The sequence below is a fragment of the Chiloscyllium plagiosum genome, unplaced genomic scaffold (assembly GCF_037043375.1).
Source record: "Chiloscyllium plagiosum isolate Xiang-an unplaced genomic scaffold, Cpla_swu_hap1 HiC_scaffold_47, whole genome shotgun sequence".
Taxonomy (NCBI): domain Eukaryota; kingdom Metazoa; phylum Chordata; class Chondrichthyes; order Orectolobiformes; family Hemiscylliidae; genus Chiloscyllium; species Chiloscyllium plagiosum.
Window position 1 is genome coordinate 18,488,745 of NW_028270185.1, and position 23,824 is coordinate 18,512,568.

At 46.2% G+C, this 23,824-nt stretch overlaps 3 protein-coding genes across 6 annotated transcripts in view; 1 reads left to right on the forward strand and 2 right to left on the reverse strand.

Moving 5' to 3' along the window:
* The window catches only part of LOC122542877 (nesprin-2-like), a 39,969-nt gene extending 35,982 nt beyond the window's left edge, over window positions 1-3,987 (forward strand). The window contains exon 12 of the mRNA XM_087984151.1: window positions 618-3,987. Within this exon, the coding sequence (XP_087840277.1) occupies window positions 618-846 (229 nt within the window). The 3' untranslated portion in view covers window positions 847-3,987. The remainder of the gene's footprint in view (window positions 1-617) is intronic.
* sptbn4b (spectrin, beta, non-erythrocytic 4b) overlaps window positions 1-23,178 on the reverse strand; it is a 316,634-nt gene extending 293,456 nt beyond the window's left edge. For both annotated transcript variants that reach the window (XM_087984145.1, XM_087984144.1), the window contains exon 1: window positions 23,055-23,178. The gene's annotated coding sequence lies outside the window, so the exon portion shown is untranslated. The remainder of the gene's footprint in view (window positions 1-23,054) is intronic.
* LOC122542878 (transmembrane protein 229B-like) lies at window positions 3,342-23,193 on the reverse strand. Of its 3 annotated transcripts, XM_087984148.1 has the most exons (4): window positions 23,055-23,165; window positions 14,454-14,536; window positions 13,563-13,626; window positions 3,342-4,632 (listed from the first exon to the last, which is right to left on the reverse strand). In XM_087984148.1, the coding sequence occupies exons 3-4, from the start codon at window positions 13,593-13,595 to the stop codon at window positions 4,087-4,089; spliced, it is 579 nt and encodes a 192-aa protein (XP_087840274.1). In that variant the 5' UTR covers window positions 13,596-13,626; window positions 14,454-14,536; window positions 23,055-23,165; the 3' UTR covers window positions 3,342-4,086. The 3 variants fall into 3 exon arrangements, with proteins under 3 accessions (XP_087840274.1, XP_087840273.1, XP_087840275.1); XM_087984147.1 differs by lacking the exon at window positions 14,454-14,536 and having other exon boundaries at window positions 23,055-23,193; XM_087984149.1 differs by lacking the exon at window positions 14,454-14,536 and having other exon boundaries at window positions 13,563-13,677; window positions 23,055-23,140.
* Window positions 23,194-23,824: the final 631 nt, after the last annotated feature.

Sequence of the window (23,824 nt, forward strand, 5' to 3'; positions counted from 1 at the left end):
GAGTTTTCCCAGTAACCACTGATTTGAGGATGTTAGAACATTACGTCACCATGTAATGAAGTGGTCGTCTTTTGACCCTTACAGTCTTTTAACCCAGACGTCGATCACATTGGAAAATAGTCAAGGGTCCACACTGGGCAGCAGGTTAGATCATAGTGCCCAGTGATCCCAGAAGCATGGATGGGCACAGGAACAGGTGAGTGCTCTATTGCCCCTTGTACATCCTCTGTCCTACCTTTACAGCCACACTCTCTGTATCCACCATCGACCAACCAGGTGGAAAGACAATAAAGAAACTGCAGCCAGAGTCTTACATGGGAGCCAGTATGTGTATGTTATTGAGGCTCTAGTGCTGCCAACTCAGTTTTGAGTGGGTACAAACTGGCACATGTTCAGTATTAATTGATCAATTAGCTTGATACCTCTCCTTGCTTAGGGTAATGCTCACTGTGTTGTGAATTTTCAGGCTACACCATCCATCCCCTCCTTCCATGGGGAGCAGATTGCCTTGTACTGGTTCCACCCTGCCTCTCCTCCCTGTGGTTGTGGCCATCGTTCTGTCACTGGTGCTTGTGCTGCTGGCTGTAGTCCTCCTCGTTTTTCCCATTGTGATCCAGGAGTGTAACTGGCACCGGAGAAATACCTTTCTACCGTTTCACTTCACGCTGTCCTACCTTAATGGCCCCCCACCAACGTAACCTCTGCAGAACCTGGGACCTCTCGCTCTTCACCCAGAGGCTGATGACTGCATTGACTGAGGAACCCACTCTTAATGGTGACCATTGCGACTTGAGCTGGCCAACTATCCACCTGCTGGATCCCAAAATGAGCCAACCTGTTCAGTGAACGTCCAGCACAGGGTCAGATTGGAACCAGTTTGAAACTGATGGATTGGAGTCAAGTTGAGGCCAAGAGCTGGGATTGAGGCCGGCAAGGTTGGAATCTGGGAATGTCATGCTTTGTTCCTTGCATCATCGAGATTGGCTGAAGAGCTAGCCGTTTCCACCATGTCATGTCTTGTGTCTGTATTTGTATCTATTCTCTCTCCTCTGTGCATTGATGCAAAATGGTTCTTGTGGAGTAACTATTTTCTCTTTGAAGCCAAACCACCCCCCCCCCCCCCAAAGAATAACAAACCTCATGACCCACTTTACAGCCTGAGTGTGGCTCCCTCCAGAGTAATATTTCCCAAATGCTGTTCAGAGTGATGCTCCCACAGTCACAATGTGGGTGGATAGGCAATGTGAGTCCATTTGCATGGAGTGACACTCAACTGTGAAGGAGTCCATGGTGTTGAGACTGACCCCCTTTTTTTTTCCTTTATGTAGGGAGGTGGTGCTCTCTATTCTCCAGCAGCTTGTCCCCTGGGATCGATTTGGTATTCCTGCCCCATGTTACTGTTGGGTGATGTGCCCCAGGAAGGGTTGAGGGGAGCTGCTGCTAATCAAGGGTCAGTGTCTCCCATTCAAACAGAGGAGTTTGTCAGCTGGACAGACTGGAGGAGAGGAAGAGGTCAATGTGAAAAATTGCACAACTCTCAGATGGGGCAAGAAATGAAGTGACAGAAGGAATCAGTGTGTAACAGCAAAGATAAGATAATGAGGTATTTGTGTGTGGATGTGATACAACGTGTGGCCTGGTTTAATCAGAATGTTTTAAGGCTTGAAGACTCCAAGGGAGATGTTGATTCAACTCCCGTGGTCTGTGGGCCAATGTGGAAATGATGATGGGACAGATAGAAGCCATTTGGCCCATCAAGTCCACACCAACCCTCTGAACAGCATCCCATCCCATCCTCTCCCTGTAAGCCCACATTTACCATGGCTAAGTGGAGAAGTCTTGTACCCTCTGGGCCGAATGGCTGCCATCTGTGCTGTGACCATTCTAGGATCCAATGGGTAGGTTGAGATTGGGGTAGACTGAAGACAGGAGCTGAGTGATGTCTGTGTGCTGGGGTGAGGTGGTTTTTGATGTCTGAGTGGCTAGGCAAGGAGAGTTGTGGGTAGGGATGTCTCAGCAGGGTGGTGTGGATTAAGGGTAACCATTTAAGGATGGGTGATTGATATAGCTCGTTATTAAATGATACTCTGCTCAGGCTGGGTTCTGCATAGCTGCGATCTTGCACAAGCTTCACAGACCAGATCCTTGTGCTGCAAAACAGTGTAATGCAGTGGGGTTGACTCCATTCTATTTCCTCTTTTGATTTGCTGATTCATTTCAGTGCGAGTACACTCACTTACTGGTGAGGTTAAACCAATAGGATAACAGGGCAAGTGAAACGTGTCCAGTTAGCACAGGCCATCTAAAGCACCATTTGACCACAGTTAGAAGGACAAAGTCAGCAGATATGTGGTACCAACCTATCACGAGTTCCCCATCACACCATCCTGCCTTGGGCATATAACCCCCACCCCCTTCCTTCAGCGTCACTGGGTCAAAGTTGTGGGCCTTGTGGATGTACCAAAACCACATGGACTTGAATGCAGCAGCTCACCACCAACTGCTCAAGGGCAATTAGGGATGGGGCAATAAACGTTGGCCTGTACAGCCTGTATCCAAGGGGAGATAATGTCACTGGACTAGTAACCCAATGATCCAGGTTAATGCTGAGGATACAGGTTCAAATCCCAGCAGAATTTTCAAGTCAGGAATTGGAAATGAGTTTCCATAACAACAGTAACTGTGAAACTATTATCAGTTGCCATGAAAACTCATTGAGTCCAATTAATGGCTGTTAGAGAAGAGAATCTGCCCTCTACCTGATCTGGCCTATATCCAGGCCTATAGCAATGTGGCTGATTCAACTGCTATTTGGAATGACTTAGCTGGCAAATTCAAAGGCAATTACAGATGAGCAACACATGCTGACCTCACCAGATCCATCCCATGAAAAAGTAAAAATCATTCTGTGATGTAAAACCTTCCACATGCACCTTTTTACCACAGTCCATCCCCCTCAAGCAAGGAAGCACCTGCAGCTTTTATTCAATGGTAGGATGGCTAAGCCAGCATTTGGTACCCATCCCTAACTGTCCTGCGAGGCCAGTTTACTGGGCCTGGAGTCGCATGTAGGCCAGATCAGGGAAGGATGGGAAATTTTCTCCCATAAAAGGACATCCGTGAACTAGATGAATTTTTATAGCAATTGACACTGGTTACATGGATACCATTAGGCTAACTTTTCACTCCAGACTTTCAACATCTGCCATTAGACCAAAGTTATGGATTCCTAGTCTAGTGACATAATCACTAACACTCCACTCGTGTGGAAGTTTCGCTCCAGGGAAAGTTGTTCTTTCAGGACAGGGTGGTTGAATCCTGAAATCAGAAAATGGCAGCTATTTCCTCAACAGGATGCTTTTTATTGTAATGACACAGCAGAAATGCACAAGTCAGATCCGGATCTGGGAACAGCCCTCAGAAAATATTTGGGCACATGCAGTTGTGTCAGGTGTTTGGGCTCCAAACATGTGTACACACAGCCACCTGGCCAGTGGACAGATCTCAACCCCGACTAGCAAACTGTTCACTTTACACACACCTGAACAACGTCTGATCACTGACTCCTCCTTTTGGTAAACAGGTGAAACCGTATTGAAAGTGTGTTTGTGGACAATTATGCACTACATTGTGTGACTTGTTCACAAATACACTTATTTCCCACATCCTTTTACAATAGCAACAAGTTGAGTAGCATAAAAACAGCAGAACATGCAGGAGCTGTCTCTCGTTGGGTTGGTCTTGGATATTTCATGAACAGAAAGAAGTTGTTATAAATACTAAATCGTCCCACTCTGTGCAGCCCCAGGCAGAGCACTGTCAGTGAGGATCAAATACTTGTTAGTGGACAGTCCGTGCACTGGGAGCGAGGACGTTGCAGTAACACTTTAACCAGATTATACTGCGCTAGAGTCAGAACGCAATGGAAATGGGCTTCTCCATTCCCAAAAAGGGAAAAGCACAGAAATAAACCGTTTTCTGAACTGGCTTGAGGTCCCGTTGTTGTTTGTTCCCGAGTCTGGAAATGTAAACCAGGAGATTCCCGAACTCCAGCTGCCATCGAATAGGGAAATGAAAGCGAGTGATTTACTCGACCTTCCTCAGCTTCAAGTGGCCCCACAGCGTCGGTGGAGAAATGGTTGGGGTGCGAGGCTCCCCGTTCTCATCGAACCGCAAACGCAGGGTGTTCCTGATCACCAACTTTTCCACAATGAAAGAGGCGCAGAACCACGGCACAGCATACTCCAGTGTCACCAACCCCATGAAGTCATAATCAAACTGGGAGTAGTCCCAGGGGCAGGCATTGAACTGACGCAGAATGAGCCCGGTCGAGAACTCCCAGACGTAGGTCCAGAGGGTGTAGATGATGCACCTCACCACGCTTGGACACCGGTCCTTCAGGCACAGGTACATCCGCTCCACCACCATAATGGAGGTGCCATAGATGAAAAGGGCCCAAACGCTGGTTACCCCTGGGAATTTCCAGTTGAAATTGACCACAAACTCCCAGGCAGCTGTGAACATCACCTCACAGAAGTAGCCGTGGATGGCATAAAGGTACCAGCGAGAGAGGGCACTGAGGGGCTCGACAGCCCCCATCATCCTCCTGCCATCCTGAAACTGCACAAAGACCTGAAGCAAAACAGATCAAGGTTACTCCAGCTGTGTCAGAAGGTCAGCCACCCCCCCCAGCCTAAAACCAAAAGCAAGAAGTCATGATGTGGAGGTGCCAGTGTTGGACTGGGGTGTTACAAAGTTAAAAATCAGAAAACGCCAGTTTATAGTCCAACAGGTTTATTTGGAAGCACTAGCTTTCGCAGCACTGCTCCTTCATCACCTGGTGAAGTTGCAGCACTCTGTAAGCTCGTCATTCCAAATAAACCTGTCGCACTTTAAGCTGGTGTTGAGTGATTTTAACTTAAAACCAAGGAGGCTCTTTCAAAAGTCAAACTCTACACCCAGAGGGTCTGGCATCCTGAACCTCCAAACTCAATCCCCCCATTCCAAAAGCAAAGGAGCCCTAACCCTAAAACACCACACCTGATACCAGAGGGGCCCATAGAATCAATCCCAAACACCCAAACTCCAAAACCAGAGGGGCTCAGACCTCAAGTCATCCCCCTTCTGAAATCCAGAGGAGCCTGTGTTTCCAAACTTACATCACCCATAGATCACATCCATAAATCAAAGAAACTGACACTGTACCCCAAAACTAGAAGGGCCCATACCCCACCAGTGGCCAGGCCAGCATTCTGCACCCCAAACGTTGAGGATCTCACATACCAAAACCAGAGGGGCTGGCTCTCCTAAATCACCTGTAATTGAGAAGTCTCAGAATTCAAATTTAGTGAATAAATTAGATATTCACAAAGCCAAAACATTTAGATGAAAAGTCTGTGCAGCATATGCGTGTCCAGGTGATCATTCTCAATTGTTTCAGTTCCCTGAATTATCTCTATCCCATCCCTTACTGTCAGCTGCTCAGGGCCTCTGTGTAACTCCTGCACTTCAGTGAGATTGTCAGTGACTTAAACAGTGGGCATGGCTATTTGTCACGATTGCCCCATCCCCAGCTGTGGACGAGGACAGTACGTGAACCAGCCTGCAGCGATAGGTCACTGGCTTTCTGGGCAGGACCTGTGGTCCTCACATCACCTGACAGGAGCCAGCTGGGAGAAGAACTCAATATCCCGCCTCAAAATAATGAGAGGGACAAGGACAAAATGGAAGGCAAATTGAAGGGGGCGAGCCTTTGCCTTGGACGTTATCTTTCCACTTTATTCAGTCTGATGCTAGTATCACCTACCTATACAAGACTTGGAGAGGTGAGTGAATCTCATTCTGAACAATGTCAGATCCCTGAGCCCTTTCCCATTGGTGCTATTAACTCCACTGATTGCCTTTACTAGCTCCATCAGGCCTAACCCCTGCCCCCTTGGCCATATTCCCATTATACCGTTGAACTCCCAGCCATTCTTGTTCCTGCTTAAGTTAGCTCATATTGTTGACAACTCCAGTTCAACTTGAATTCTGTTGTCATTGTTAATCGCCTCAAACAAATCCACCCTCGGCCTCTCTGACTTTGCAACTGCTGCCCCCCTCCAACCTTGCTCTCATCTCCAAAGTCCGCGCCCCTCACACAGTACTGCACAAACCAAAGCCAGAAACGGCTTTGTATGTACCCACTATTCAGTCACAGCTTGAGAATTATAAGCAACGTCGAGTGTGGGGTGCTGGAAAAGCACAGCAAGTCAGGCAGCATCAGAGGAGAATCAACATTTCTGGCATGAGCCCTTCTTCAGGAATGAAGGGCTTATGCCCGATTCTCCTGCTCCTCGGATACTGCCCGACCAGCTGTGCTTTAGCAGCACCACACTCTCGACGCTGATCTCCAGCATCTGCAGTCCTCACTTTTTCCTAATTATAAGCAATGGCCTAACTTTGTGAGTGCATAAGGATCTGTCTATCATTTCCCCCACCTATTTCTCATTTATAAACTGCACCTCAGTAACATCATCCCTAAAACACATCTTACCATATGGGTGTAAATGCCACTCAGCTCCACCTCACTATAATCTCAGACCCTTGATTCTCTCTAGTAATGGATAAGCAGAAATTACATCAGCTAAATAGGCGGCACAGTGGTAAGCACTGCTGCCTCACAGCTCCAGGGACTAGAGTTCGATTCCCACCTCAGGCAACTGTGTGGAATTTGTACATACTCCCCGTGTCTGCGTGAGTTTGCTCTGGGTGCTCCGGTTTCTTCCCACAGTCCAAAGATGTGCAGGTCAGATGAGTTGACCATGCTAAATTGCCCATAGTGTTAGGTGGATTAGTCAGGGGTAAATGTTGGGGAATGGGTCTGGGTGGGTTGCTGTTTAGAGGATTGGTGTGGACTTGTTGGGCTGAAGGGCCTGTCCCCACACTGTAGGGAATCTAATCTAAATACAGGGAGGATGGAAAGCATTGCCTTTGGTCACTGCCACTGTCTAAAGCTGAACCACGCTGTTGGCAAGACTGGCATCCTATTTGATCCCGTGACAAGCTTCCACCCACACATTTCCTCCCTCTCAGAACTTCTATATTTGTCTCCAATGCTGCTGAAATGCTCAAGTCATGTGTTTGTGATCTCCAAATTCAATCTTTCTGAAACATTATGGGTTACCCTGCAAGCTGAACATCTGCAAATTCATTCTGCTATCACCGCCTGTGCTTTCTCACCTACACTGGCATCTGATCCAGCAACACCATAATGTTCAAGTTCTCATTATTGTTCTCATCACCCTCTAACCTCCCAACATCTGTAACCTTCTCTGGTTTGACCACATTCCTGCGTTCCCCAAACCCAGGCCTCTTCCACATAAATACATACTTTAGTTCTGTCTTCACAAAGTAAGTGTCGAAAGTGTGGTGCTGGAAAAGCACAGCAGGTCAGACAGCATCCGAGGAGCAGGAAAATCGGCATTTCGGGCAAAGGCCCTTCAGCAGGCTTATGTCTGAAACGTCGATTTTCCTGCTCCTCTGATGCTGCCTGACCTGCTGTGCTTTTCCAGCACCACTCTCTCCACTCTAATCTCCAGTAGCTGCAGTCCTCACTTTTGCCTTCACAAAGGAAGACACAAACCATATCCCAAAAAGATTGGGTAACTCATGTTCTAAAGGGAAAGGTGAATTAAAAGAAATCATTATTAGTAGGGAAATGGTATTAGAGAAATTAATGGGATTAAAGACCTTATAACTTTCATCCCAAAGTACTTCAGAAAGCGGCCCTAGAAATAGCAGATGCACTAATGGTCATCTTCCAAAGTTCTATAGATTCTCGAACAGTTCCTATGAATTGGACAGTAGCTATGAAATTCCAATATTTAAGAAGGGAGACAGAGTGAAAACAGCAAATTATAGACCAGTTAGATTGACATTGGTAGTGGGGATAATGCTCACGGCCATTTTAAAAGATGTAATAGCAGACTGTTTGGAAGGGTAAGTCCTGCTTGATAAATCTGTTGGAACATTTTGAGGATGTAACTAATTGGGTAGATAATGGGAGCCAGTAGGTGAGGTTTACTTGGACGTTCAGAAGGCTTTCAATAAGGTCCTACATAAAGAATAGCATGTAAAATGTAAGTGTACTGAGATGGATAGAGAATTGTTTGGCAGACAGAAAATAAACTGTTAGAATAAACCAGTCTTTCTCAGAGTGGCAGGTAGTGACTAGCAGGGTACCTCAGGCAGCAATGCTTGGACCCCAGCTATTCACAATATACATTCAGGATTTAGACTAGGAAAGTACATGTCACATTTTCAAATCTGCAAATGACACAAAGCTTTATGGGAGGATTGGTATGAAGAGAATACAGAGAAGTTTCAGTGAGATTTGCACAAGAAAGTGGGCAAAATATATGGCAGATGAAGTAAAAGGCAGGCAAAGATGAAGTTATCCACTTTGGTAGCAAAACCAGACAGGTAGACTATTATGTGAATGGGGATAGAGTGGGGCAGTAGGAGGTGCCACAAGACCTCTGTGTCCTTATTATACCTGTCACTGAAAGTAAGAATACAGCTGCAGCAGGCGCTGAAGAGATGTCTTCATAGCGAGAGGATTTGAGGACAGGAGCAGGGATGTTTTGCTGCAACTATAGAGGGCATTTGTAAGAGTGCACCATAAGTACTGTGTGCAGTTTTGGTCTCCTTATCAGAGGAAGGATGCTTTGGCTATTGAGGAAGTGCAAAGAAGGTTTGCCGGACTGACTCCTGGGATGTCTGCAGGAGAGACTGGATCCGTTAGCACTACATTCACTGGAATTCAGAAGAATGAAAGGGATCACACAGAAATCTATAAAATTTAAACAGGATTAGACAGGGTAGATCCAGGAAGATGTTCCTGATGACTGTGAAGTCAAGATCAGGGGCCACTCTTTCAGAATAATGGTAGGCCTTTTAGGACAGAGATGAGGAGAAATTTCTTCATCCAGAGAATGGGGAGTTTGTGGAATGCTCTGCCACAGAAAACTGCCGAGGCCAAATCATTGAAGATTTTCAAGAACGATGTAGATATATTTCTTAAGCCTAAAGGGATCAAAGCATATGGGGAAAAAGCAGGAGCATCGTACTGTGTTGGATGATCAGCCATGATCATACTGAAAGGTGGAGCAGGCTCAAAGGGCCCAATGGCCTACTTCTGATCCTATCTTCTATGTTTCCATGTGTACACATTCCAGAGTACTCCATCAATGCCAGCAAGTGCTTTCAGCTGCCTGCGTCCTCAGTGGGGCAATTCCTTCTCTAGATGTCTCCATCTCTCTCTCTCTCATTCCCTCCATTTTAATAATTTAATCAGGCTTTGACTACCAATCCTGTAGCTTGACAGGACATTCTGTTTGAGAGTGCTCCTGGAAGGTATTTCATTAGTTTGAAGGTGTATTTTAATTGGAAGGTCTGACTATGATGCTGTCAGTACCCAGGTATGTCGAGAATGCTGTGTTATCTCTTGCCATTAGTGGGACAAGGGGTCTTGTGGAAAAAACTGGGTCACACCAATGTCTCTCAGGGTTCAAGTCCCATTCCAGTACTGGACGGCCAAGGAATGTGTGTTCATATTGGATGATTATTTAAATGTGCATAGTTATGGGGGAAAGGAGGTTGGCAGTAGACAGTGGTGCTCCTTTGAAGAGTGCACATACAATGGGCCCAATGGCTTTGTTCTGTGTCGTAACACTTCTGAGATAATGCAAGCAAACACTTTCAGTATCAATCAGCCAATGAGGATAGGAACATCAGGGCTTCTCCCATCACGTTCCATCGCTCCAGATTATAGCATGGATGGAAAGATCTATATGGCCACAACATGAACTCAACTTTAAAAAATGAGGAACGTTTGAGGACTTTAAGTCCATACTCAGTGGAGTTTAGAATGATGAGGGGAAGATCTAATTGAAACTTACAGAATACTGTATGGCCTGGACAGAGTGGATGTTGGGAAGATGGTTCCATTGGTAGGAGAGACTAGGACCCAAGAGCACAGCCTTCGAGTAAAGGGAAGACCTTTGAGAATGACGTAAGGAGAAACCTTTTCAGCTAAAGAGTGGTGAATTTATGGAAGTCATTGCTACAAAAGGCTGTGGAGGTCAGGTCATTGAGTATATTTCGGATTGAGATAAATAAGTTCTTGAATACCAAGGTGATCAAGAGTTACGGGGAAAAAGCATGAGAAAAGGGTTGAGAAACTTATCAGCCTCGAGGGGCCGAATGACCTAATCTCTGCTCTTACGTTTTATGGTCTTATGATCTAACTCACGTCGTGTGGGGCACAGTGTGTGGATAAGCTTGGTGCCAACAGCATGGGGTTCCATTTCCATTCAGGTTTGTGGATTCCAGACCTGCCATCTTGCCCCACCATGATGGAGGTCATGGGTCAGACCTGTCTTTCGCAGGGTACTCAAGATAAGAGGGGCAAGCTTGCAGATTGTCAGGTGTTTGTCAACTGAAGACCTGAAGTCTAAGGTAACTGTGCACAGTTTCTGTGTCCTGTTTTGGCCTACTTACTTGAGAAAGGATGTACTGGCACTGGCGCAGGTGCAGAGGAGGTTCACTAGGTTAATTCCGGAGTTGAGAGGATTGGCGTATGAGGAGAAATTGAGTAGACTGGGAATATACTCATCGGAATTTAGAAGAATATGGCAGAGATGTCAGAGAAACATATAAGAAACATTACGCAGGGAATGGACTTGTTGGGCCGAAGGGCCTGTTTCCACACTGTAATGTAATCTAATCTAAATAAGGTAGAAGCAGGGAAGTTGTTTCCACAGGTGGGTGAAACTAGAACTAGGGGACATAGCCTCAAAATAAGATTTAGGACTGAGTTAAGGAGGAACTTCTTCACCCAAAGGATTGTGAATCAGTGGAATTCTGTGCCCAGTGAAGTAGTTAAGGCTACCTCATTGAATGTTTTTAAGACAATGATAGATAGATTTCGAACAGTAAAGGAATTAAGATTTATAGTGAGCAGGCGGGTAAGTGGCACCACGTCCACAAACAGATCAGCAATGATTTTATTGAATGGCGGACAGACTCAAGGGACCAGATGGTCTACTCCTGCTCCTATTTCTTATATAACCTGTACAACATAATTATTTATCTCCTTTATTTATACTCTGAAATGTGACAATCATGATATTGAAGGAGTTTTCCTCCTGAAGCGGAGCCCATGGAAGTCAGCAGTGAAGGTAACCTTCAGTTGATACAGTAAACATTTACAGGCTAAGGGGAGAATAGCATCAGGTGCCCAAGTAGGATTTAATCCTCACTTTAAAATCAGTCTTATTTTTCCTTTATTTTTCTAAACTAAATCTTTGGCGAGTTTTGAGAAGATATGTAGCTCAGGTTCAGGTTCTGGTTGTAGATTTGCACGCTGAGCTGGAAGGTTCACTTTCGCCACCATATTAGGTAACATCTTCAGTGAGCCTCCAGATGAAGCACTGCTGGTGTTTCCTACTTTCTATGTTTGGATTTCCTTGAGTTGGTGATGTAATTTCCTGTGGTGGCATCACTTCCTATGGTGATTTCATTTCCTGTTCTTTTTTCTCAGGGGCTAGCAAATGGGATCCAAGTCAGTGTGTTTGTTGATAGAGTTCCAGTTGGAATGCCATGCTTCAAGGAATTCTCATGCATGCCTCTGTTTGGCTTGTCCTAGGATGGATATGTTGGCCCAGTCGAAGTGGTGTCCTTCCTTATCTGTATGTAAGGATACAAGTGAGAGAAGGTCATGTCGTTTTGTAGCTAGTTGATGTTCATGTATCCTGGTGGCTAGTTTTCTGCCTGTTTGTCCAATGCAGTGTTTGTTACAGTTCTTGCATGGTATTTTGTAAATGACATTAGTTTTGCTTGTTGTCTGTATATGGTCTTTCAAGTTCATTAGCTGCTGTTTTAGTGTGATGGTGGGTTTGTGGGTTACCATGATGCCAAGGAGTCCGAGTAGTCTGGCAGTCATTTCCAAGATGTCTTTGATGTAGGGAGAGTGGATTCTGGCTAGGGTTTCTGGATGCGTTTGGTCTGCTTGTTTGGGTTTGTTGCTGAGAAATTGGTGGACTGTGTTCATTGGGTACCAATTCTTTTTGAATGCACTGTGTTCTGCTCTGCATAGTTCCTCTGTGCTGCAGTGTGTGGTGGCTCATTGGAATAATGTTCTAATACATCTTCGTTTGTGGATGTTGAAGTGATTGCTTCTATAGTTCAATACAGTGTTGTTTTCCTGTAGACACTGGTTTGAAGTTCCCCGTTGGCTGTTTGCTCTACTGTGACATCTAGGAATAGCAGTTTGTTGTTGCTTTCCACCTCTTTAGTGAACTTTATGCCAGTAAGGGTATTATTGATGGTCTTGAAGGTTTCCTCTAATTTGCTTCGTTTAGTTATCACAAAAGTGTCATCTACGTAGTGGACCCAAAGTTTGGGTTGGATGGTTGGCAGAGCTGTTTGTTTGAGTCTCTGCATTACTGTCGCTGCTGTGGCGATAGACCCGACTCCACAACCGAATCACAGCCCTACTCAAAGAACTTCAGAAATCTGGAGAAATAAATAAGACCGACTCCCAAAAAATGAAACCAGATGGATCCAACTCACCATGTTTCTACGGATTACCCAAAATTCACAAATCAGGAGCCCCACCCAGACGCATAGTCTCACTACCTGGAACATCAACTTACAGATTAGCCAAACAGCTACACCAAAGACTAAAACACTTAGTAGAAGACTCACGCCATGCCTTCCACTCCACCCAAGAATTCCGGAAGACAAAGACATCAAGATAAAAGAGGATGAAGTAATGGTCGCCTTTGACATAACAGCCCTGTTCACACCCATCAACATCAACCTAGTCAAGGAAGCACTGACTACACTGTTAGAAAACCCAAAGACATATGGACCAAACACCACCAACTTCATCAGCAATGGCAGTATCATCAAGCTAGTCGACCTATGTCTTACCACCCACTTCACCTTCAACAACATAGCCAAACAGAGACATGCACGAGAATTCCCAGAAGCATGGCATTCCAACCACAACTTTACCAACAAACACACTGACATGGATCCTATTTACCACCCCCTGAGAAAAAGAACAGGAAATGACATCACCATAGGAAATGACACCACCACAAGAAATGACATCACCAACCCAAGGAAACCCAAACATATAAATAGAAAGCAGGAAACACCAGCAGTGCTTCATCCAGAGGCTCACTGAAGATGTTACCTAGTATGGTGACAAAACGTCTGAAAATGAACCTTCCAGCTCAGCGAGTAAACCTACATCCAAACTAAATTATTAATATCTGAAAAGCAAACTTATGACAGTTTAAGAAGCAGAAGTGGAGTCATCCTTTCCTTGCTGGATAGGCTTATAGGGAGGTGATTTGATGCCACCAGCAAGTAAAAGGCAGCTTTACAATGAGATTTACATAGGCAGTAAATGTAAATTTAGACAATGCATACAGAGTAAGATTTGTCAAAACCATACACAGAAAAGATACTTACAGGGAAATTTTAAAATCAGATTTTTAAAAATTTACCTTTTTCCTTTTGCGATCAAGATTCAACTCCATTGTGGCCACTGACTGACAAGGTGTTCGTTAACTGGGGAGGGGGATACAAGACACAGAGGCTTAGACCGTTCATCTACAGGAACTGGGTCAAAACAAAGATAGTAAAACAGACTTGAAATTGTAGACAGCCTTTCATAACTTTACAACTTTTCAAAGAACTTTGAAGTCAAAAAGTGACAGGAATTATGTCACACTAAGGATGGAATTCCATGTAGGTGACTGGGGGTTCACCCACAGGAAGAGTTCTCAGTCACCAATGTTCAGGAAGGCCCATTGAATAGGCAGCAGTGGTGTGCTTTTCATCAAGTTAATATAAAGAACTGCAGAGCCAGAAAGCAGAGAGTTCTTCTGAAGAAGGATCACTGGTTCCTTCTTTCTCACGCTGCTTTCTCACGACAGATGCTGCTGGACCTGCTGAGTTTCACCAGCAATTTCTGTTTTTTGTTGTAGCAATTGGACTTTTTCCAGGACCAAGGATGAGCACAGGCTTCGCTGTCGCAGACTTAATTGGGGTGGAAGCAGAAAGGTCGTGGAGTGCTCACCTGCCACCCCCACCAAATTGAAAGCCCTCTCTTCCTCCAAACGCACCAGTACAGAGGGCAAAACTCCACCTAATGATCTTCCCCACACTATGACACACTCCATAACTTTTCAGAAGTTAAATGCAAACTATAAGACAGAATACTTTTGATAAAATATAGAAACAAGTAGAATAATGTTTTCTAGTGCAATATGTTTATTCCTTAATGAACTGATAAGTTACACAACTATGTTCCTCTATTGCAGCATGAACACAAAGGTTTAGCTGCCCCTGTAATCACATTTCCATTAATAAGACACTCAGTACCTCCACCTTACCATTTTAACTCGATGTTTTTACAATTATGTAGCTCTTCTATGTGGTCTTTATCACGCTTCACTGATGCTCTGTAACTACAAAGCTGAAAAAATATACTTTTGTATTAGGAGCTTCACATCAATCCGTATCCAACAACCTACTCTGAAAACGCTGCTCAAAATTTAACAGTTATAACAATTTCCATCATCTGAGACAATTCGCAACAGAGCCACAGACAAAATTAGCATCTTGACTGGGACGCACTGAGGGAGCTTTGACTACAATATGGTCTCTTTAGCCGAAAGCCGACCAACCACCTGTAATATTCCACTCGAACTACACACCATCCCGACATGGAACTGTATTGCCACTCCTTCACTATAGTTAGTCGAAAACTGAGAATTCCCTCCCTAATGAACTGTGCTGTACCTACACCACATGCATTGCGGCAGCTCAAGACGATTGGAAGGGCAACTTCAGATGAGAGACAGATGCTGGCCCAATCAGCAATGCTCACTCCTCAGAAAAGGCCCTCAACTCTTTCTATATCACTGCACCAACTGACGCAACTCTCCCCCAGTGCTAAGGTTGTGAAAACGTCCACGGTTTCCCACAGGCTCAAAACTGATGTACTATGCGAAGAGTGTGACGTAGCTTTGATGGCAGTTTACTCAGGGATTCACCTCGTGGACTTCGGCAAGAACCTGATGCCCTGTGTCCCACTGCAAGTTAACCCTCTGTAAAGTGATTCAGCAAAGGATACCCGAAAGAATAATATACAGCCAGTGAACCCAGTTCACCTCCAGAGAACTGACAGAATTTGTTGAACGAAAAGGATCAATGTCACTACCACATTCCCCGCGGGTGCGTAGAAAGAAACATTTAAGGAAAGGAGTAGTTATGCCACTAGACCAGCAGCAGCATTAACGACGGGCACCAGTCAGCGAGACAACATCAGTAGCATGTGGTCGCCCATTATCAACACCACTATCGACCAACATCATCAGCAGGAGCAGTATCAGCAGCATGTGCTAACGTCACCGGCGAGTGGCACAGCATTAACAACATTACGCACAATTCTTGCAAGAGTCAGAGCAACCACATCATCTGGGCAGTGTGCCAACTCACCAGAGAGAGCAATGACTGTTAAATCTACAAGATAGAGGCACAACATCCGACCACTTTAACAATACCATGAATAATGTTTTGGGAAAACAAGTGAGAAAACGGTCTTAAATTTAATGATTAAAAGTTGATTACTAACCTCCTTTTGTTGCACCTAAAATAAAGGAAAGTTAATGGTTGGAACAGCTAAATTGATAAAGTGGCATTATATTCTCATAAAATAAGAGAAATGTTGTATCATTAGATTATTTGTAAAGAGATAGGAACTAATGGCTCAGACAATGTCCATCCTGTTGCACTGCAGTCAGCTGTCGAGCAATAAATGGACAAGTTCACCAGCCACATGGAGAGTGCAGGAACTACACACAATGAAGGTCCAGACTTTGAAGTCTAAAACAGTGATTATTTCGAGCAGGGAATAGCTCCTTCACCACAATTATATGGTGCAGAATGCAGCCATCCTCCCTGTGTCACCTCTTCCGTATCCAATTCATCCCATTCCCTGCCCTTTCCGACAGCCATGCAAACTGCTTTCTTTCTGAATTTTCATCCACTATTCTTTTGATCATCACACTGCCCTCTCAGTCAGCAAATTCCAGATCACAACAATTCTGTCTTTCAACAAAAAGGTTTCCTCAGGTCATTTGTCAACAACTTTAAATCATCGTCTTCTGGTAAGTGAACCATCTGTGCCTGGCCACAGTTTCTCCATAGTCTAGTCTTTCAATGCAGCTGAAGACTCACCCAGGAGACCTGAGCCAATACGTCTACTATAACACCTTCAAATCACTCCAAACATTAGGTCATAATTTAGAAAGAATGAGATTGCACTAGAGAGGGTTCATTTAAGATTTAACAAAATACAAGAACATGTCAGAGATAAGGAAGCCTGCAGTGAGTAACACACCTCCTGACCTTCCAAAGTATGTCCACCATCTCCAACATCCAAGTCAGATAAGTGTGATGGAATACTCCCCACTTGCCTGGATGAGTCCAACTCCAAAGGTTCAACACCATTTGGGAAAAAAAGCAACCCACCTGACTGGCACCACATCCATAAGCACTCACTCCCTCTGCTACTGATGTTCAGGTGCATCCTACAAGATGCAGGTTGAAAACTCACCAGAACTCCTGAGGCAGCACTTTCTAAACCCACAAAACCCTACCATCTAGAAGGACAAGGGCATCAGATACATGGGAACATCAACCCCTACAAATTCCCCTCCAATCCACTCACTATCCTGATTTGAAAATATATCACAATTTCTTCAGTGTCACTGGTCCAAATTCCTGGAATCCCCTCACTAAAAGCACTGTGGATGTACCTGCACCATACGAAATGCAGTGGTTCAATAAGGCAGCTCACCACCACCTTATCAAGGACAGCTCGGGATGGGCAATAAATGCTGGACCAGCCAGCGACATCCACATTCCATGAATGAATTTTTAAAAAACAAATTCAAATATCCCATATTCTGAACGAACGTCCTCATCAACTTGTCCTGCAAACTTCAAACATTGATGCAGGTACAACTTCAGGTCTTCATCTTCCTGCAGCCGCTTTAAAATTGCACATGTAGTCTATAAAAACTTTCGCTACTCTTTCTACCAAATGCATTGCTTCATTCCTGTCTGCATTAGGTTTCATCAGCCAATTCCTCAACCTGACTGTGTCCTACATCACTAGTGCTGTGGTGGAGATGGTCGAATGCATCAAGTTCCAAGCAGTGATGATCATCAACAATCTGTCCTGGTCCATTGACATTAATGCTATGGTCAAGAAAGCACAACAACACCTCAACTTCCTCAGGAGGCTAAGGAAATTCAGCATGTCCTTAAAGACTTTTATAACTGCACCATAGAAAGCATCTTATCTGGATGCTTGGTACGGCAACTATTCTGCCCGGAACCTTAAGAAACTACAGAGTGTTGTGAACACAGCCGAGTCCATCACGCAAGCCAACTTTCCATCCATTGACTCATCTACACTTCTCACTGTCTTGGGAAAGTAGCCAACTAATCAAAGGCCCCTCACACGCCGGTTATAATCCTTTTCAACCACTTCCATTGGGTAGAAGATACAAAAGTTAAACACACATACCAACAGACTCAAGAACAGCTTCTTCCCTGCTGTTATTAGACTTCTGAGTGGACCTCTAAAATTTTAAATTTAATGTTGATCTCACTCTTTGTACACCTTCTCTGCAGCCATGACATTGTATTCTTCGCTCTGTTCCATTACCCTGATGCACTTTGTATGATATGATCTGCCTGTCCTGCACACAAAACAAAACTTTTCACTGTACCTAAGTACATATGACAATAATAAATCAAATCAAATCAAAAAATCCTCCAGTCATTATCCTCCTTACTGTTTACCGCACTGGGGGGGGGGGGGGGGGGGGGTTGATTAATGGGGGCTACAGGGGTCTCAGCTGCTTAGTGGACACCCAGTGAGACCCCTGCATTGCCTCCTTTAGACTATTTCCTTATTCCATCTGTCAAATCACGAGTCATTCAGGAAATGAACAGGTCACTGGCATACCTGGTATGGTATCAGGGCCCCAGATACTGGAGGTCTCACTCATTGAAGCTTTGCTCAATAGCTGCTGCTGTAAGATTTATACCCACTAGAAGGTCGCGTCCAAGCCAGATGGAAGTGGTGGGGGCTGTTACAGGCTGGGGACATTAGGGAGGGTGTTGTAAAGAGCGATCAGCAACAAGGGCAAGAGGCTGTCTACCAGGGCTCCCCCTGCCTGAAGCTGGGTCCCTCAATCATGCACTAAGTGTCCCCTTCCCTCGACCCAGCAGACCACAAGGAAGTTGCAAAGATTTGCTCATTGCGAGCCCTGTGCTGTGCCGGTCTAACCGCTGCAAGCACAAACTTAGTCATTTAAAAGACTCATTCAGTCGCCAAGTGGGAAGGCTGTCCAGGGACCTACCCATCACACACCTAATTGGGGCGTAGACAGGGAGGTGGAAAGCTTCCCAGTTTCCACCATAGTATCCAGACAAATGCCTCCTCAACTCTGTACAATCCACAGTGGAATAGGATTTTAAAAATGGCCCTGCATTCAGGTTTGGTCCTCTGCGAACTTGCACACTTTCTTCGATTCTTCAACCTATTCAGTCTCTCCACCCACTGGCACTCACCGGGACGCCCTCCTTGCTTTCTCTTGCTCTGAACAGGAGCTCAACTGGATTCCACCCAACCCCAACCTCTGCTGCTGTCTCACATTTCACACACTTTAAACAACTTCACTTTTTAAACTCCATTCACTTCCTCCAGGTCACTGGTGTTGCTATGGGAATGCGCACGTGTTTGAACTATGTCCCAGTTCCAAACCTCCTGAGGGCCTTTGTCTGACCACTTCCTCAATATTGTCAGTGCTGCTTCTGAATCTCACTGTCACTGGGACATCTACTTCATTAATAATGGCTACTAAACTGGCAGGAACTCTCCTGACACAGAGGTCCCTCCCTAAGGAGCTCTCCTTCTCCTGACCTTCCAAAAGACACGCACTAACAGCTGCTTGTAGCTATTTAGCCACTGGTCTGCACAACCACGTGGAAATCCAATCTGGAAGTCTTCCTATTGTCACCCGGCCCTCATCTTAACCTGCTCATCTCTGATAGTTCCATCTCAGTCATGAACTCCTCTCTCGATCTGACTTATGTTTCTGCCACCCGCCTCTTGTACAGATCCTTCATCCTTAATACCAGCACTACACACCCAACCCATCAGCTTTACTCAAAACTGGCTTTTGTTTAAAAAAAGAACTGCAGATGCTGGAAATCATAAACCAAATCAGAAATTGCTGGAAAATGTCAGTAGGTTTGCCTCAGGTTAATCCTTTCATGGGATGTGGGGCCATCTCTGCCTCATTCCTGAAGAAGGGCCTGTGCCTGAAACGTCGAATCTCCTGTTCCCTGGATGCTGCCTGACCTGCTGTGCTGTTCCAGCAATAAAGTTTCAACTTTGATCTCCAGCATCTGCAGACCTCACTTTCTCCATCTCTGCCCATCCCTAATTGCCCTTGAACTGTGTAACGTTCAGCCATTTCAGATGAGAAAGTGAGGACTGCAGATGCTGGAGATCAGAGTCGAGAGAGTGGTGCTGGAAAAGCACAGCAAGCCAAGCAGCATCTGAGGAGCAGGAAAATTGATGTTTCGGGTATAAGCCCTTCATCAGGAATGGCCAATGCCCAAAACATCGATTTTTCTGCTCTTCAGATGCTGCCTGACCCGCTGTGCTTTTCTAGCACCACACTGTCAACTCAGCCATTTCAGAGGGCAGTTAGGAGGGCAGTGGATCTGGTGTCACATGGAGACCAGACTCTGAAGGACATGAACAAACCAGATGGATTTTTCCAACAATCAATGATAGTTTCATGGTCACTGACACTACAGTTGGTTTTTAATTCCTGATTTTGTTAATTGAATTTGAATTCCACTAGGTGCCATAGTGGGATTTGAACTCATGATGCCACAGCATTCATTAGCCTGTGGGCCTCTGGATCAGTGAAATTATTATTACACTACCATCTACTAATTGACCACAGGCAGGTAGCGACCACTGATGATGGAGTGGGGTGGACGTATGTGGTTAAACCACCCCCAGTATGTTTCCACCAGCTATTTCCATCAGTCCAACCCTAGTCAGGTCTGAACACAATTATTCAAAAGGCTAGCCATCCTCGACAAACTCCCTTGGGTCCAAGCCACAGCGAACTGCACTGTATTCTGCATGAAGTTGCATTCACCCATCATGGACCAACATTGGATGCTGCCCTATCACATATAAAATTGTAACTATTTGCTCTTAGCAAATTCTCTCCTGGCCTTGCTGCATTCCCCTCTGCAATGTTCTCCAAATCTTACTTACAGCATCCTTTGGTTCTCAGACTCTGAATTGTCTTTCTCTCTTTGTCTGACCAGGGGGTGGATCCTTTGGTGGCATTGATTTCACTCACCACCCACTCTCCTCTGCACGGCCTCAAAACCCATCTTCCCATCAGGTTTTGGTCATCTCTTATCAGTCTCTTCCTCTCTTATATCCACTTCTTCTCGAGAATCATAGATCCAACTCAGGAGGAGGTCATTTAGCCCACTGGGTCTGTGCCATCTCTCTGAATGAGTAATTCACCCATTTATACTCCCCCACCTTCTCCATATAGCTCTGCATGTTCCCTTTTAATCACTCCCTTTTGATTTAGACCACAATCAATAGTCTCTCAGGCAGAGCACTCCAGATCCTAAGAACTTGCAGCGTGAAAATGTTTCTCCTAATGTCCTCATTCTTCTTTTGCCAATTACCTTCGATCTGTGCCCACTCATTCTTGATCCTTCTATCAATGGGAACAGTTTCACCATCTCTATTCTGTCCAGGCCCCTCATGATTTCGAACATCTCCATCAAATCTCCTGTCAACCTTTTTTTTTTAAACGCAATGGAAACAGTCCCAGCCTCTCTGATCTCAATTCATAGAATACATACAGTGCAGAAAGTGGGCATTTGGTCCATTGAGTCCACACTGACCCTCTAGAGAGCATCCCATACAGACTCAGCTCCCCATCCTATCCCTGACCCTGCATTTCCCATGGCTAATCCACCTAGCCCAGCATATCCCGAAAAACTATGAACAATTTAGCATGACCAATCCACCTCACCTACACATCTTTGGACTGTAGGCAGAAACAGACACAGGGAGAACATGCAATCTCCACACAGACAGTCACCTAGGTCCAATCTCAAGACCTGGAACTGAACCCAGGTCCCTGGCGTTGTGAGGCAGCAGTACGAACCACTGTGCCATCATGCTGCCTCTAATCTATCCACCTTTCTTTTATCTACTTATGTAATTGAAGTTCTTCATCCCTGGAACCATTCCTGTAAAATCTTTTCTGCAACTTCGCTAATGCCTTCACATCTAAATCCACAACAATATTCCATTTGATACAAATTTATCATTAACTCATTATATCCCCACTAATACAGCCCAGTATGCTTTCTGAATCATTCTCTTAATATGTCTTACCACCTTCAGCAGCTCAAAGCTCAGAGATGTCTTTCTTAGGCCCCTGCTTTACTGCAAAGACTAACACTGTTAAACAAGTCTCCATTTCCTTATTTTCATCAACAATATCACTGTTATCTGCTTTCAACAGACTTACATTTACTTAACCACATGCTAATTTGCATATCATTTATGGTACTTTACAGACAATGAGCTTATTTCAGAGAACATACTTTTTCTCAACTCCATTGGTCTCCATTTAAATAATTCCTTCTGGTGTTCAACCACATGGTCATTTCCCCTTCTGAATTCTCTTCTCTGGTTGCATTTTAGTTCATTCAAAACATTTTTGAATCCATTTAGGCGTTGCTATATTTATGTCTTAGCAATTATTCTTCTAAACCTTATTACAATGTGATTGCTATTACCGCAATGTTCCTCGATGCTGATTTCTCTTTTCAAATTCACTAGTGGGACCATCTCTCAACATCCCACATCAATCTGTTGATGAGGGCAAGGTGCATCCACAAGCTAACCTGTTCATAGGATCCCTGCAGTGTGGTAGCAGGCCATTTGGCCCTTCACCAACCCTCTGAAGAGGAGCCCACCCCGGCACACCCCCCACCCATCCTATCCCTTGTAACCCTGCATTTCCCAGGGCTAACCCACCAGCCTGCACATCCCTGGACACTGTGGGCAATTTAGCATGGCCAATCCACCTAACCTGCATATCTTTGGACTGTGGGAGGAAACCAGAGCACCCGGAGGAAACCCACGCAGACATGTGAGGGGGAAACGTGGAAGCTGCACACAGTCACCCAAGGGTGGAATCGAATGCCGGTCCCCAGTGCTACGAGATAGGAGTGCTAACCACTAAGTCACCGGACCACCCCCCTATATGGATGCCTCTCAACTTAACCTTATTGGGCACCTCTCAACTCAACTTGACGACAGGGGACTCGGGGGGGGTCACCTCTCAACCTAACCTGCTGATGGGGGGGCACCTGTCAACCAAATCTGCTGGCAGGGTCAGGTGGAGTGGGGGGGAGGAGGCACCTCGAACGCTAACCTGTTGATGGGGTCAGGGGGTCACCACTCAACCTAAGCCGGTTGATGGGGTCAGGGGGTCACCGCTCAACCTAACCTGTTGTTGGGGTCAGGGGGGCACCTCTCAACCTAACCTGTTGATGGGGTCAGGGGGTCACCGCTCAACCTAACCTGTTGTTGGGGTCAGGGGGGCACCTCTCAACCTAACCTGTTGATGGGGTCAGGGGGTCACCGCTCAACCTAACCTGTTGATGGGGTCAGGGGGGCACCTCAATCTAATCTAATCTAATTTGCTGGTGGGGTGCACCTCTCATCCTAACCTTCTGGATGAAGGGGCAGGGGGCACGTCTCAACCTAACCTGCTTGTGGTTTTGGGGGGGGGCAGCCCAGCCCCCTTTCCCCATTGGTTCCCCTCCCTGTCAATCACTCCTACCTGGCCCGCCTCCAGCGATGCTCTCAACCGAGGGGAGAGCGGCGGCGGGGACGCGCCCGCGTCAAGTAGATCCGGAGCGAGCGGCGCGGCCGGTGTGTGACGGCCCGTGTCCGCCGAGCGCCTCCCGGACCCTCCGCCGCCGCCCGCTCCTCGCTCCCTCAGACCGGCGGAAAGGAACGTAAACACAACGTGAAGGCGTCAGCCCCGTGGCTCCGCCCCCGGGCACGAGGACCGCCCCGCGCAGGCGCACCGAAACCCGGCTGTGTGGGCGGGGCCACGTGACGGTGACTGACAGCTGACCTGAGTCTTGTGCAAAGGGAGAGGTCAGGGCTGGAGCAGCTGGTGCACAGGGAGAGGTCAGGGCTGGAGCAGCTGGTGCACAGGGAGAGGTCACGGCTGGAGCAACTGGTGCACAGGGAGAGGTCAGGGCCGGAGCAGCTGGTGCACAGGGAGAGGTCAGGGCCGGAACAGCTGGTGCACAGGGAGAGGTCAGGGCCGGAACAGCTGGTGCACAGGGAGAGGTCAGGGCCGGAGCAGCTGGTGCACAGGGAGAGGTCAGGGCCGGAGCAGCTGGTGCACAGGGAGAGGTCAGGGCCGGAGCAGCTGGTGCACAGGGAGAGGTCAGGGCCGGAGCAGCTGGTGCACAGGGAGAGGTCAGGGCCGGAGCAGCTGGTGCACAGGGAGAGGTCAGGGCCGGAGCAGCTGGTGCACAGGGAGAGGTCAGGGCCGGAGCAGCTGGTGCACAGGGAGAGGTCAGGGCCGGAGCAGCT